This window comes from Musa acuminata, chromosome BXJ2-11 (assembly GCF_036884655.1).
Source record: "Musa acuminata AAA Group cultivar baxijiao chromosome BXJ2-11, Cavendish_Baxijiao_AAA, whole genome shotgun sequence".
Taxonomy (NCBI): Eukaryota; Viridiplantae; Streptophyta; class Magnoliopsida; order Zingiberales; family Musaceae; genus Musa; species Musa acuminata.
In genome coordinates this window covers 30080419-30093661 of record NC_088348.1, presented here as the reverse complement: position 1 = coordinate 30093661, position 13243 = coordinate 30080419, and the positions used below count along the sequence as shown (strand labels likewise).

The 13243-nt window shown below is 47.3% G+C and overlaps 2 protein-coding genes across 2 annotated transcripts; one reads left to right on the top strand and one right to left on the bottom strand.

Annotated features, from left to right (window-relative positions):
• Positions 1–4054: 4054 nt before the first annotated feature.
• Positions 4055–9741, top strand: LOC135626731 (uncharacterized). Its single transcript, XM_065132307.1, has 8 exons — positions 4055–4753; positions 5193–5238; positions 6267–6316; positions 6465–6506; positions 7533–7646; positions 8372–8450; positions 9297–9368; positions 9456–9741. The coding sequence occupies exons 1-8, from the start codon at positions 4200–4202 to the stop codon at positions 9501–9503; spliced, it is 1005 nt and encodes a 334-aa protein (XP_064988379.1). The 5' UTR covers positions 4055–4199; the 3' UTR covers positions 9504–9741.
• Positions 9742–11227: 1486 nt separating this feature from the next.
• LOC103972020 (sphingolipid delta(4)-desaturase DES1-like) lies at positions 11228–12843 on the bottom strand. The gene is made up of 2 exons (XM_009386212.3): positions 12564–12843; positions 11228–12325 (listed from the first exon to the last, which is right to left on the bottom strand). The coding sequence occupies exons 1-2, from the start codon at positions 12726–12728 to the stop codon at positions 11486–11488; spliced, it is 1005 nt and encodes a 334-aa protein (XP_009384487.2). The 5' UTR covers positions 12729–12843; the 3' UTR covers positions 11228–11485.
• Positions 12844–13243: the final 400 nt, after the last annotated feature.

The following is a 13243-nucleotide window of genomic DNA, read 5'->3' as shown; positions in this document are numbered from 1 at the left end:
TAATATCAGACAATTACGTCAGGTAACATCAAACCTCCTCTATAAATACCCCTGAGTCCTAAGCAAAGAGGAGGAGGACATACTCAACATCTTTCTCTAACTTGATCGTCGGAGGGGTCGGGCCGAGCTCCCGACCCGACCTGTGTGCAGGTGCGAGACGGTGTCGCCTCTTCCCGGTGCTACGGCGGAGTTGCCTCCCGACCCGACCTACCGACCCGACTCGCCAACCCGAGCTACTGACCTGAACCACCGTGCTTGGCTGCCGAGAGACCCCGAGGAACGCCCCAGGGAGATCCCCGTCGTCCGAACCCGAACTGAGCCGCGACGACCCCGAGGCCACGGCTAAAAAAGTTACTTACCGTAACAACCATCCAAATTCTGTTACGGTAAGTAACTTTTTTAGCCGTGGCCTCGGGGCCGTCGCGGCTCAGTTCGGGTCCGGACGACGGGGATCTCCCTGGGGCGTTCCTCGGGGTCTCCCGGCAGCAAAGCACGGTGGTTCGGGTCGGGAGCTCGGGTCGGCGGGTCGGGTCAGTAGGTCGGGTCGGGAGGCAGCACCGCCGTAGCACCGGGAAGAGGCGACACCGTCTCGCGCCTGCACATAGGTTAGGCCGGGAGCTCGGCCCGGTGCTACGACGGTGCTGCCTCCCGACCCGACCTACCGACCCAACCCGCCGACCCGAGCTGCCGACCCGAACCAACGTGCTTGGCTGCCGGGAGACCCCGAGGAACGCCCCAAGGAGATCCCCGTCGTCCGGAACCGAACTGAGCCGCGACAGCCCCGAGGCCACGGCTAAAAAAGTTACTTACTGTAACAGAATGGCGCTAGAAGGAGGGCCCGAAATGACGGTACGTTAGCTTTCTCCTTGGTTGCTCCGCTGCAGCCGACCTACACCAGCAGCAGCGACTTCTGGGGCTGGTCTCACCCGCGTCGACCCCGCGCGCGCGCCCAGCCCGAGCACTTCGGCCTCACGCGCCCGGCCAATTCGCCCGCGTCGGCCCCACGCACGCGGCCAGACCGCGCGTCTCGACCCCTCGGCCACGCGCGCGGCTCGGCCCCGCGCGCGCGCCCAGCCCGAGCACTTCGGCCTCACGCGCCCGGCCAATTCGCCCGCGTCGGCCCCACGCACGCGGCCAGACCGCGCGTCTCGACCCCTCGGCCACGCGCGCGGCTCGGCCCCACGCGCGCGGCCAGCCCACGCACCTCCCTCATCTCGGCCCCGTGCGCAGCAACACGCTGCAGCCAACACACTGCACGCTGCCTCGGCTCCTCGGCCCCATGCGCAGCAAGCAGCCCGCTGCCTCGGCCCCTCGGCCTCATGCGCAGCCAACACGCTGCAGGTCGTACGCTGCCTCGGCGCCTCGGCCCCATGCGCGGTCTATCCGCCTACACCGAGCACCTCGGCCAATCTCTGCCGAGACCCACCTCGGCACGGCCCGACCGCCGGTCGTGTTCCTCGATCGCGTCCTCGCGTCCTGCTCGCCTAATCGTGCTACTCGGTCGCATGACCCTCGCGACCACGCCTGCGCGGTCACCCCGCCTGCGTCGTGCTCCTTGGCTCCATGTTCCCGAGACAGACCAGTGTCGCCAGTACGCCCGCGTCGTGCCCCTCGGCTCCATACCCCCCGAGACACGCATGCGCGGCCAGCCTACCTGCGCCGAGCTACTCGGCCATATTCACTGCCGAGTCTGTCTCAGGGCGGCTTACCGACCAGGGTCTCGCCCCTCGGTCGCAGCTTGCTTGCGCCGAGCCTACCTCAGCGCGGTCTGCCTGCCTGAGCAACGCCCGCAACCTGCCTCCGCCGAGCTCCTCGGCCATATTCACTGTCGAGTCCATCTCAGGGCGGCATACCCACCAGGGTCTCGCCCCTCGGTCGCAGCCTGCTTGCGCTGAACCTACCTCGGCGCGGCCTGTCCGCCTCTATCGTGTACCTCGGCCGCGTCCTCGCGTCCTGCCCGCCTGATCGTGCTACTTGGTCGCATGACCCTCGCGACCACGCCTGCGCGATCACCCCGCCTACGTCGTGCTCCTTGGCTCCATGTTCCCGAGACAGACCAGTGCCGCCAATACGCCCGCGTCGTGCCCCTCGGCTCCATAAACCCCGAGACACGTCTGCACGGCCAGCCTGCTCGCGCCGAACTCTACGGCCCTATCCACCTGGTTCACGCCCCTCGGCCGCGGCTTGCCTGCGCCGAACGCCTCGGCTCCATGCTTGTCGAGCCCACCACCTCGGTCGTAGCCTGCCTGCACCGAGTACCTCGGCAACTCTCTGCCGAAATCCCACCTCAGCGCGGCCTGCCCGCCTGAGCGGTGTCCCTCGGTCGCAGCCTGCCTGCACAGAGCACCTCGGCCAATCTCTGCCGAGACCTACCTCGGCGCGGCCCGACCACCTGTCGTGTTCCTCGGCCGCGTGGTGCCTGAGGCCACGTCTTCGCGTCCTGCCCGCCTGATCGTGCTACTCGGCCGCATGGCCCTCGCGACCACGCCTGCGTGGTCTGCTCGCCTGCGTCGTGCTCCTCGGCAGCATGATGACCGAGACCACACCTGCGCAACCTGCCCGCCTACGTCGTGCTCCTTGGCTCCATGTTCCCGAGACAGACCAGCGCCGCCAAGTACGCCTGCGTCGTGCCCCTCGGCTCCATAAACCCCGAGACACGCCTGTGCGGCCAGCCTGCCCGCGCCGAACTCTTCGGCCATATCCACTACCTTGCCCACCTGGGTTACGTCCCTCGGTCGCAACCTGCCTGCGCCGAGTGCCTTGGCTCCATGCTTACCGAGGCCACCACCTCGGTCGCGTAATGCCCGAGGCCGCCACCTCGGTCGTGTAATGCCCAAGGCCGCCTCGGTCGCTTAATGCTCGAGGACACCCCCTCGGCTCTACGCCATCTCGAGACCACACCTGCGCGGTTACCCCGCCTGCGTTGTGCTCCTCGGCCATCGGCTTTACGCCACCCGGGACACACCTGCGCGGTCACCCCGCCTGCGTTGAGCTCCCCGACCCTCGGCTCTACGCCATCCTGGGACCACACCTGCGCGGTCACCTCGCCTGCGTTGTGCTCTTTGGCCCTCGGCTCTACGCCATTCCGGGACCACACCTACGCGGTCACCCCCCCTACGCTGTGCTCCTCAGCCCTCATCGGCTCCATCGGCCCCGAGTCCAACCCTGCTCGGCTTCCTGACTGAGTTGCTCACCTTGGCCCCATGTTGCACGAGACGCGTCCGCACGGCTAGCCCGCCTACGTCATATGCCTCGGATTTGCGTGACCAGCCCACCTGAAGTAAGAAGCCATGCATCGGACCCCCTGCATGCAAGAACCGACGCATAGCTCCTTTCGGGGGGGGCATATGATAAGGGCAAAAATGGCGATGTGACACGCCATGACAGCATCCCCCTGAGCGACACACTACCCGAGGCTCTCCATACCCTGCAGTAGCTCAGCCTCCCACGCAACCCCAGTGGTAATGTCAGACAGCTACGTCAGGTAACATCAAACCTCCTCTATAAATACCCCTGAGTCCTAAGCAAAGGGGGAGAGGACACACTCAACGCACGGAGGCCTTTTCCTCCTCCTAAACCCCCTCCACATCTTTCTCTAACTTGATCGTCGGAGGGGTCGGGCCGAGCTCCCGGCCCAACCTGTGTGCAGGCGCGAGACGGTGTCGCCTCTTCCCGGTGCTACGGCGGTGCTGCCTCCCGACCCGACCTACCGACCCGACCCGCCGACCCGAGCTGTCGACCCGAACCACCGTGCTTGGCTGCCGGGAGACCCCGAGGAACGCCCCAGGGAGATCCCCGTCATCCGGACCCGAACTGAGCCGCGATGGCTAAAAAAGTTACTTATCGAAACAAGATCTTTCCCCACAACGACGTTGTGCGTCAAAATTCCAACTTAGTCGATCCGAATCAGACGGCTGTTCGAACCTCAAATGGCACGGTGCGACGCGTCGATTAGAAGCTTTGATCGAACCGAACCGCCGAACCGCCAATGGCTCGATGGTGCGCGTCAATTAGAGGCTTCAATCCACTGGTCGGTGATCCCCATACCCCGTGCCACCGGTTCAATCAGACCGTTCATTCGCCGCACTGCCATATACCGCAATCCCATTTCTCCTCCACTTGTCATTAGTATCGGGCGAGCTTTCCTTCTGCCAACCTTCGTCGTCTTCGCTTGCGAACGATCGAAACCCTAGCTAGAAATGGCGAAGGATCGAGACGGATCCGTTCCGGAGGAAGAGAAAGAGGTGCAAGAGCGAGGCGATGACGGCCCTCATCTCGGTCGCCACAAGAAATCCAAGCGGAAGGAGGAGACGGAGAGCGAGGAGAGTTCCGGTGGTTCCGGCGACGACAGAGTTCGATCAAAGAAGAAGAGGCGGCGGCACCGGAGCTCGAGGAGAGGCCATAGAAGGAGAGGCCGTGCGTCGGGGAGCGAGTCGGATGATTCGACTTCTTCCGATTCGTACACAGAGTCCGAGACGGACGAGTCCGGCAGCGAGTCCGAGTCGGAGGAGAGCGACGGCGAGGCAAGGAAGAGGAGAAGGAAGGAGAAGCGGCGGCGAGAGAGGGAGTCTGAGAAGGAGCGGAGGAGAAGGAAGGAGCGGGAGAAGGAGAGAAAGAGGAGGGAGGAAGAGAAGGAGGCGAAGAGGAGGAGGAAGAAGCGCAAGGAAAAGAAGAAGGAGAAAGAAGGGGCGAAGAAAGGGGCAGTCACCAATTCGTGGGGGAAGTATGGCATTATCAGAGAAATCGACATGTGGTGAGTGTTTTTGTGATCAAGAGTCATGCCTTCCTTTTTGTCGTTCCTTAGTCTCCCGTGGGTCTACGTTTTCACAATTCGATGTCAACTGGTTTGTTACATTGGAAAAGGTTTCCATTGTGCATTCCGTGAGTGCCATACGAGATATTCTACTATCCAGAAGCTCACTTGGACTGTACATGCTTAGATTTATTTTATGTCTCTGTTGTTTCTCTTGCCACATACAATTGTATCATTAAGTAGACGTTAGTACTTCATATGATTGTGTGGTATGTGATGTGGTAGAAGGCATAAAAGATTTAGGACTACAATAGAAACTTTGATTTTTGGTGGGCAAAAGGGTGAGCTGCATATTGCGAAAACAATCACTACTTTATATGCAAAATCCACTCATCAATCATCATTCGTCAAGTAATGCTTTTTCTTCCAATCCTTTCAGGAATAAACGACCTGAGTTTACTGCTTGGCTATCAGAAGTGAAACAGGTATTCATTCTTGCAAGAAACCAATTCAGGTGCAAATCTGTAGTTCTTTGGCTTTATAGTTCAGATCAGAATATCATAGAACCATGCTAAGGGCCTTTTCTAATATTCATTGAATGAGAAAATTGGGTCTTTGTTATCATATGTTTAAACTATTTTAGCATTTTTTATTTGAAACTGGAGAATCCTTTTCCCTGCGACTTACTAAATATGATCACACAGGTTAGGTTTCCTAGATGTCCATTCCAATAGTAATTTTGAGATTTGATTTTGATGATATGTATTTTGTCATTAAACAGATCTGAAAAAGACAACATTAGGGTTTTAAGACAACTTCCTTCACATTAAGGATAGGTATCACTATCTTATACAGACTACGTTAAATATTCATGCAACCAAGAATGGAGCTATTTTTAGTTTGATTTACATTATGAGATAATACTTCTTTTTTTCTGTCAAGAAATACTTTTTCGATTCCTTTGATGATTTTTTTTATAGTCAATGCCCTTTTCACAACCAATAAGTGTTGTTTAAAGAATTCCTCTCTTTAGAATATGGTGTATGGGACCTTTCTTGGATGGCCATCGAGAATTTTGCTCCAATGTGTCCAGAAAAATTTGTTATTGTGTGCTATTTTGCTCCTAAACCAGATTTGGAGCTTGTTTATTGATTTAATTAATAGTTCAGTTTTGTTGAGGTTTTGTTCTTAGTGTGTTAATTGTATGAGGAAGCTATGATTATTCAGGATGGTTAAAGTCATTTAAAGAAACTTGCAACTGATGTCTTCCAATCTCTTCAACTTTTCAATCTCTTTGTTCGCACACTCTGTCGATCAGAATTAGATTGATAGTTTAACTGAAGCAATTAGAGAAAAAGCTATATCTTTTGTTTGTTTATTTTGGCTATCCTAGTTTAGAGAATGTTTTAAGTACCAAATTCTGGGGAAATCTTTTTTTTTAAGTCTATTATATGGAACTTGGAAAAACAGAGGTCATCAAACTACTTCTGACGTCTCTGAGTATGAATTATAGGTGAATCTGGAAGCATTGTCAAATTGGGAAGAGAAACAAATGTTCAAAGAGTAAGTAACACAAATTATTTCTATTGATTCTATCATTCACAATTGTCTAATTGTCCATGATTGTTTTGTAAGAGCCGTATCTTTGAGTTTTCAAGTATATTTCAACTATCATTGCCGTGTCTGATATTGATCTTCTATCTCCACACAGGTTTATGGAGGACCATAATACAGCTACATTTCCATCCAAGAAGTAAGGTTCTCGATTAAGCTTCTAATTTAATGCTTTTATAAATGAAAATGCTCTAGCAATCTATTAATTTGCCATGAGGCTGATAACCGTCAAATGCACACATTACCTTTTATTTTTTTGCAGACTGTAAAGATTTGTGTGCTGTTTTTTCAAAATGAACTGCATAAGTGGTCTTAATTTCTTTGATTTTATTGTGTTAGCATCTCTTCTGGGAACATACTTGATTGTTTGACTTTTGTGTTTATGGTTTTCGTCTTTTCATATATTGTATATTTATTTATGAATATATATCTGAAAGATGGTTTAGCAAGAGGGAAAAGGAAAATTTTTAGATAAGTTGAAGGTCGTATTCTGGAGGCATGTTTTGGGTTAAATTATCTGGTGTTTACAGGAGCTTTTGTTGGGGTTTTTATTGCAGTGTTTTCACATTCATCGTTTCTAACAAATAAATTACCATCTTGTGCTTGATTCTTAACCCTGCCTAATGATCTTTTTGAAATTCATTGAATTTAATCTGTGGCATACATTTTCTGAGCTAGACATTTTATCCTAGCCAAACTATTATTAGATTTGGTAGGCATAGGCTGGAAAGTGTAAACTTTGATTGTTTTTTTATCTTATAATTCTGGACACCATGATTATAAGACTGTACGTCACATCGTCTTGAGAATGTAAAAGAAGTCAGAACCGTCTAGCTTTTCATGTGAAATTACATGCCCATGGCTGCCACTAATCAGGTTTTCCAAAGTAAAATTCACAAATGTTGCTCTCTCATGTTAGCTATAACATTTAACATAGCATTTTCTCAAAGGACATGCTTTTACATTTATACTAGTCAATGGCCTGAGAGTTATGTTTACTATTATTTGTAAGTCTTTTCAACAGGATTAAGCTTGTACAAGTATATTTATTTAAATGATGCAAATAAGTTTAGCTTTATTGGCAATATCTAGTATTTGATATATTTAAAATTTGTTTATATGTATGCTCCCAGCATCTGTAGTCATTTGTTAATTTACTTTGCAGATACTATGATTTAGATGCCTATCATCGACGTAAGATAGAAAAAGCGATGAAAAAAGGCTCAAAGAAATTCCAAGAGATGGAACGTACAGTTTTTGATGATGAAGAACAGCGTAGGTATGCATTTGGTGTTATTTTCCTATCGAAATGGTAACCTTGTGGATTTTAACTTGTGTCTCAAGTTTAACCTTGGTTCATTAATTCATTTGTTTCATATTAATTAGAAACCCAGCTAACACAGAATTATTTCCTTAATCTGAAGTCATTAGGTTGCAATCCATGATGATTGGTGATACACTTTTTTTATCAATCACCCATGTTGATCGTTGATACATTTTCTCAACTACATTAATCATGATCTTTAGAAAAACTGATCATTCATCAGGCAATAATGGAAATGATGAGTTTCATGTGAAATATGCAAATGAATGGCTTTCACATTTAGTGTGCACATGTATCGAGGAATCAATGGATTTGAATTTGCTATAGTGTATATTGAGGAATCAATTTATGGAGGTTTTATTAGATGTTCCCTTGTTGACAATGTACCTCGTTATGGACCAATGGTCAATGTTCATTTTTTATCTGTTTTCCTACATGATGTATTAGGATTCCAAGCAATATCTATAAATGACAGAGAACACATCACTTTAGTGGTCTGTATCTTTTTCAAGTATTTTAATGTCCTCACTTAACAGCACAGGTCTCCTGATGTTCACCCTAATGATTTCCAAGTTCATTTGATCCATTTAAAGGATTCTCATGTGTAATGGTCTTATAACTGTGTTAAAAAGGCTTGATAGTTGAACTTGTACTGAACCAGAATATTGATGCTGATGCAGAATTGAATTGCTGAGGGAGCGTGAAAGACAAAAAGAAGAACAAGTAGAGGCTTTGAAGCGCTCAATGCAAAGTGGCATGGTGAGAATATTTTACAATTTTTTATTTGTATTTTGGTCCTTTAATATCTAAATGTGATCTTGTTGCTATATCAGCGCAAGCCATCACACTAGTATTTAAATTCTTTTCAGTTTGGCATGCTAAAGAATGGTTTTGATTAATATTATTGCCTGAATTACAATTAATCATGTGCTCATGAAGATTGGATCGGACAAGGTCCACATCTTTATTTCCCTCAATATTTACATCAAAGCCAACTGATCAACTAGATTTTTTATTGATATGGATGGCTCGATATAATCTGAAATCTTCATGAAGAAAAGACCTTACCTCCTGTGACAGGATACTTTTTGTATTTAGGCTCTGCGAGTGATCTCTCTTGCTTGACACGTGTTAAGATTTATTCTGCTATATAGACATAAAGCGGAATATCTTGTAATGCTGGTCATCATTTGACATGTGGGACCACAAATTAAGTGTCATCTAGTTCTTGGTGAATACCTAAGAAACGTTGTTACCCGATACTAATACTAACCTTTCATCTTGTTCCGTGCCAATAAATCCATTGACCTATACCTGGCAATAACTATCGTCAAATTTCTAGTGCTATACGGGTAAATGAAACAAGCTTCTTTTTTTTTTCTCTTCAAATTTTTTGTTCTACACAGGTCATTAAAACAATCTCTTTTTTGACATTTAAGTGATACACTATCTAAGCAAAAATAAGTGTAGCACTCCTGCAGCAAATCAAAATGTTACTGCATTTAGTTCTTTATATCAGCCTGTAAAGTATTGTCTTTAAAATGGAAGGTGCCTTCTCCAGCAATATTGTGTAACTTCTGGTAATCTGTCTATTTGATTATTTAGGCTCAAGCAATGAAGGAGCAGTCTCGTTTAAGGGAAGAAATGATGTATCAGTATAAGTTGGGAAACTTTGAGGTGATTCTTTTTTGACTTTAGAATGCAACCCTTAAACATTTGAACATCTTGGTAAAAGTATAACTAGTATTGTTCCTATTTCTGTAGGCTGCAGCTGCTATCCAGAAAAGATTGGATCCTGATGTTGCTATGTAGAAAATCTAATCTGCTTGGATGCAAGCTGCTCTGAATACTCATCTGTTCTTCGGTAGGATATCTTTAAAATTTTATCTGAGTGATCAATAGACGGTTTTGATGTATTTTGAGTTTGCTTGTCCTGTGCAAAAATATGGGCAACAAGTTGCTTGTCCTATCACGTTTGTATGAGATTTCATGTTATCTTAATTGCTTGCAAATTATATATTAAGTTTCAAAGATCACTCTGAATTTTTCACGGTAACGTTTTGGTTTATTAGTTAACTTCTTGGTGTTACGGCTTGTTGATACCAATTTGGTTTGACTTCAATCTGATGGTCTCTAACATGTAAGGGTGTTTTTTTTCCTCTTTGTCGGGGAATGGCCACATATGTGGGTTATATGAGAAGACGACCTTTGGTTTGGCAATATTTCTCTCAAGAAATGAGCCACATACTTGGGTTATAATGGAGGATCCGCGGTTTGGTTTGACAATACTCCTCTCATTATTCCATCCCTTTCTCACTGGAAGGAGAAGCATTTCTGAACAAGTTTAGTGGTCCATTTCATATAATGAGAATTGGTCATAGAAAATAGGGGTTAATTATAGATTATTCTCTGTCATTAGATTTATTTAGTATCTTGATCCTTAGAGTTAAAAAAAAATTAAATTAGAATATCTATAGTTATAAAGTTATCATTTTTATCAACGAAAAAGAAATGATACGAAAATGATAGATAAAAATATAATTTTAATATCCCAATTACATTTTCGATAGTGATGGACAACGATGTCGTAGGCGATTTTATCAACGAAAATGATAGACAAAAAAGTAATTTTAATATCACAATTATGTTTTCGATAGTGATGGATAACGGTGTCGCAGGTGGTTATGGTCGACGAGAACATTGGGAACTTCTGTGACTTCTTATGAGAAGAGGAGAATGAGGAGACTTCTTATGAGAAGAGGAGAATGAGGAGGGAGAGCGATAGCGGGAAGTGAGGCAAAGGGAAAGTAGAAAGAGGATTATGCAAATGTCAACGTTCTGCATTTGTGTCGACGTCGATAATGATGTAGAAAGGGCGGTGCTTATGCTTCTTCCCCCTTTTGTTGCTCGACATGCACAAGGGGGAGAAGAAGGAACGAGCGATGCAAAACGTTATCGGCATTGCCGAAGATGCAAAGTGGCGTCGATGCAAATGTCGAACGTCGCTTTACACCTGTATTTGTGTCAGCGTTAATGCATATGCAGAGTGGGCCTTTTGTCATTCTGCATCTGCATTGACATAGATGCAAAGCGTCGGCATCTACAACATATTCTTCCTCCTTTTATTTTGCCTCATCTTTCATCATTGCTTTCCCTTCTCGTCCTCCTCCTCCCCCTCCCATAAGAAGCTGCATAAGTCATTAATGTTATCGTTGACCACAACCACCCATGGCATTCAGCGGCATTATCGTTTGTCACCATCAAAAACGTAACTAGAATGTTTAAATTATCTTTTTGCCATTGTTTTATGTCTTTTTTTGCACGTGCTGTATTTCTTTGATAAAATCGACGACGTGAACCTTAAAAAATTAACCTTAAAAAATTTTAAGGTTAATTTTTTAAATGTAGAGATAAAAAAAGTTCTAATTACATGAGTAAAATATGTAGTTAGCCTTAGGAAATAGTAAAGCTAAAGTAGTGTCGGAGCATATCCTTACTCTAGCAGCAAGTCATCATGTGGAGAAAGATGAAGCCGGTCTAGCAAAATGTTGCAAACAGTAATCCACCACAGGAATGCATGGCGACATGCTTGCTACAATGATGAAACAGCTAAGAGGTGGAAAAGTTCCATCCCGTCGATCTATTCATAACAGGTCAGATAAATGGAGTAAAACATGTTCCTTCCATCTGAAGGACCCAATCGTGCATCCAAAAACTCGGAGAGACAGCAGGTGGTAGGGAACACCACAGAGAAGCAATGAATCAAGCAACAGTGGTTGTTGTGGAAAGCATCCCTACTCTTCTTTCTTGGTGGTTGCAGCATCCTTCGATGCCCTTCTCTTCATCCGGCTGAAGGGTCCAACCGTGCAGTCCATGATGTACATATAGATCACCTGACTCCAAGACCTGTACGACTTCAAGCTCTCGTAGTACTCCGGCGCAATCGCTTTCACCTTGTAGAGCCTGCTACCGGGGATTCTCGGGAAATCATGGTGCTCATTGTGATATCCCACGCTCCATGTCATCATATTTAGGGGACCGTAGTAGGAGTAAGTCTCCTGCTCTGGCCTAAACACATAGTGCTCGGAGATGAAATGGCCGGCCATTGGGTGCATACCCCCTCCAACAAATGTTGCGAGTATCAGATAGGCGAACGATTTCCATCCCCAGAAATGGACCAGAGAGACATCAAGCGCGAGCTGGATCATCAGATTGGTGAATTCCCATAAGCCAGGGGGTTTGGGCTTGAGAAAGACGGGTCGCAGGGCGTAGAAGAACAGCTGGAAGAGGACCCAAATGGACTTGGTTACGGCGTTGGTGACGGCCAGAGCCTCGACATGGCTAGGAATGTCCATGTCGATGCCGTCGACGCCTTGGTACCGGTGGTGCTCCAGGTGGTACTTTTGGAATGTGATCGACATGGGGACACCGATTGGGAGGTTGGCGAAGATCCCCAACCATCGGTTGTAGGACGGGGATGAGAAGGCGAGGTTGTGGCTGAGCTCGTGGATGGCGAGAAAGAGGTTGTGGTTGAGGAAGGAGCCAAAGAAGTATGCGACTGTTAGTATCCTCAGCCAGCTCGCGTCATGAAGATAGGTTGCAGTCCATAGCTGAAGCACGACAGCTGCAGTTATCTGCAAAATATTGCATCAGATGGTATTAACAAAAGAAAACATTTGGAGCAGAATGCGAGGGCAAGCGACAAACGCCACATAGTCGACAGAGACTCCGATCCCAAAAAATGCGGAAGAACGCAACAAGAAAACGAAGGGATTCAAAATCCGATCTTTGTGGACAAAAAGGCAAGATCAAGCAAGACGCAACAAATGCATGCCACGAGAGAGGAGGAATGCGAGGCGACCGTCTACTCACCTTGAGGAACGCCCACGGGTCGGGGCCGAAGAGCTCCCTGATCTGAGGGTACCGTGCGAGGATCTCCTTCCGGCGCGAGGCGTGCGGCTCGTCCGTGTACGACCAGAAGAAATCCGTCGCCATTACCCCTTCCCCGCTGTCCTCCGCGCCTCCTCCCCAACCCATTCTTCTCTCTCTCTCTCTCTCTCTCTCTCTCTCTCTACTGGTTTGGGAGAGGAGGATAAGGCCTTGATACTGCCTTCACCCTCTGCGTCTTCTTATCTGTCAATGGCAGAGTCAAAAAGCCAGCCTTTTGAGTATGGGGAGATCTACCTTTCTTTCTCTTACATATTTATATATGGAAACAAATAAAAAAAACTATAAATAGAACTGAGCCAGTGGAGGAGAAAAAAGAGGGGGACAGATTTCAGCCTTCCCAAGATTGACCAACAGAGACGGATTTGAATGGAGCGAAACCCATTGATGACCATCTTTAACGTCTCAATTCCTATAATTATAAAAAATAAAATATTCAGATTCATTTAACAGATGTCAGTTTTACTAATAAAAATAAAAAAAAAAAAAAAATAATTTTAATATTCGATAGTATACGACGACGTCGTTGCCATCGACGTTGATACAGTCACTTGGTCACCTTTAATGATGATAAGATCCGCTCTCATTGCTATGCTACCCGCTTC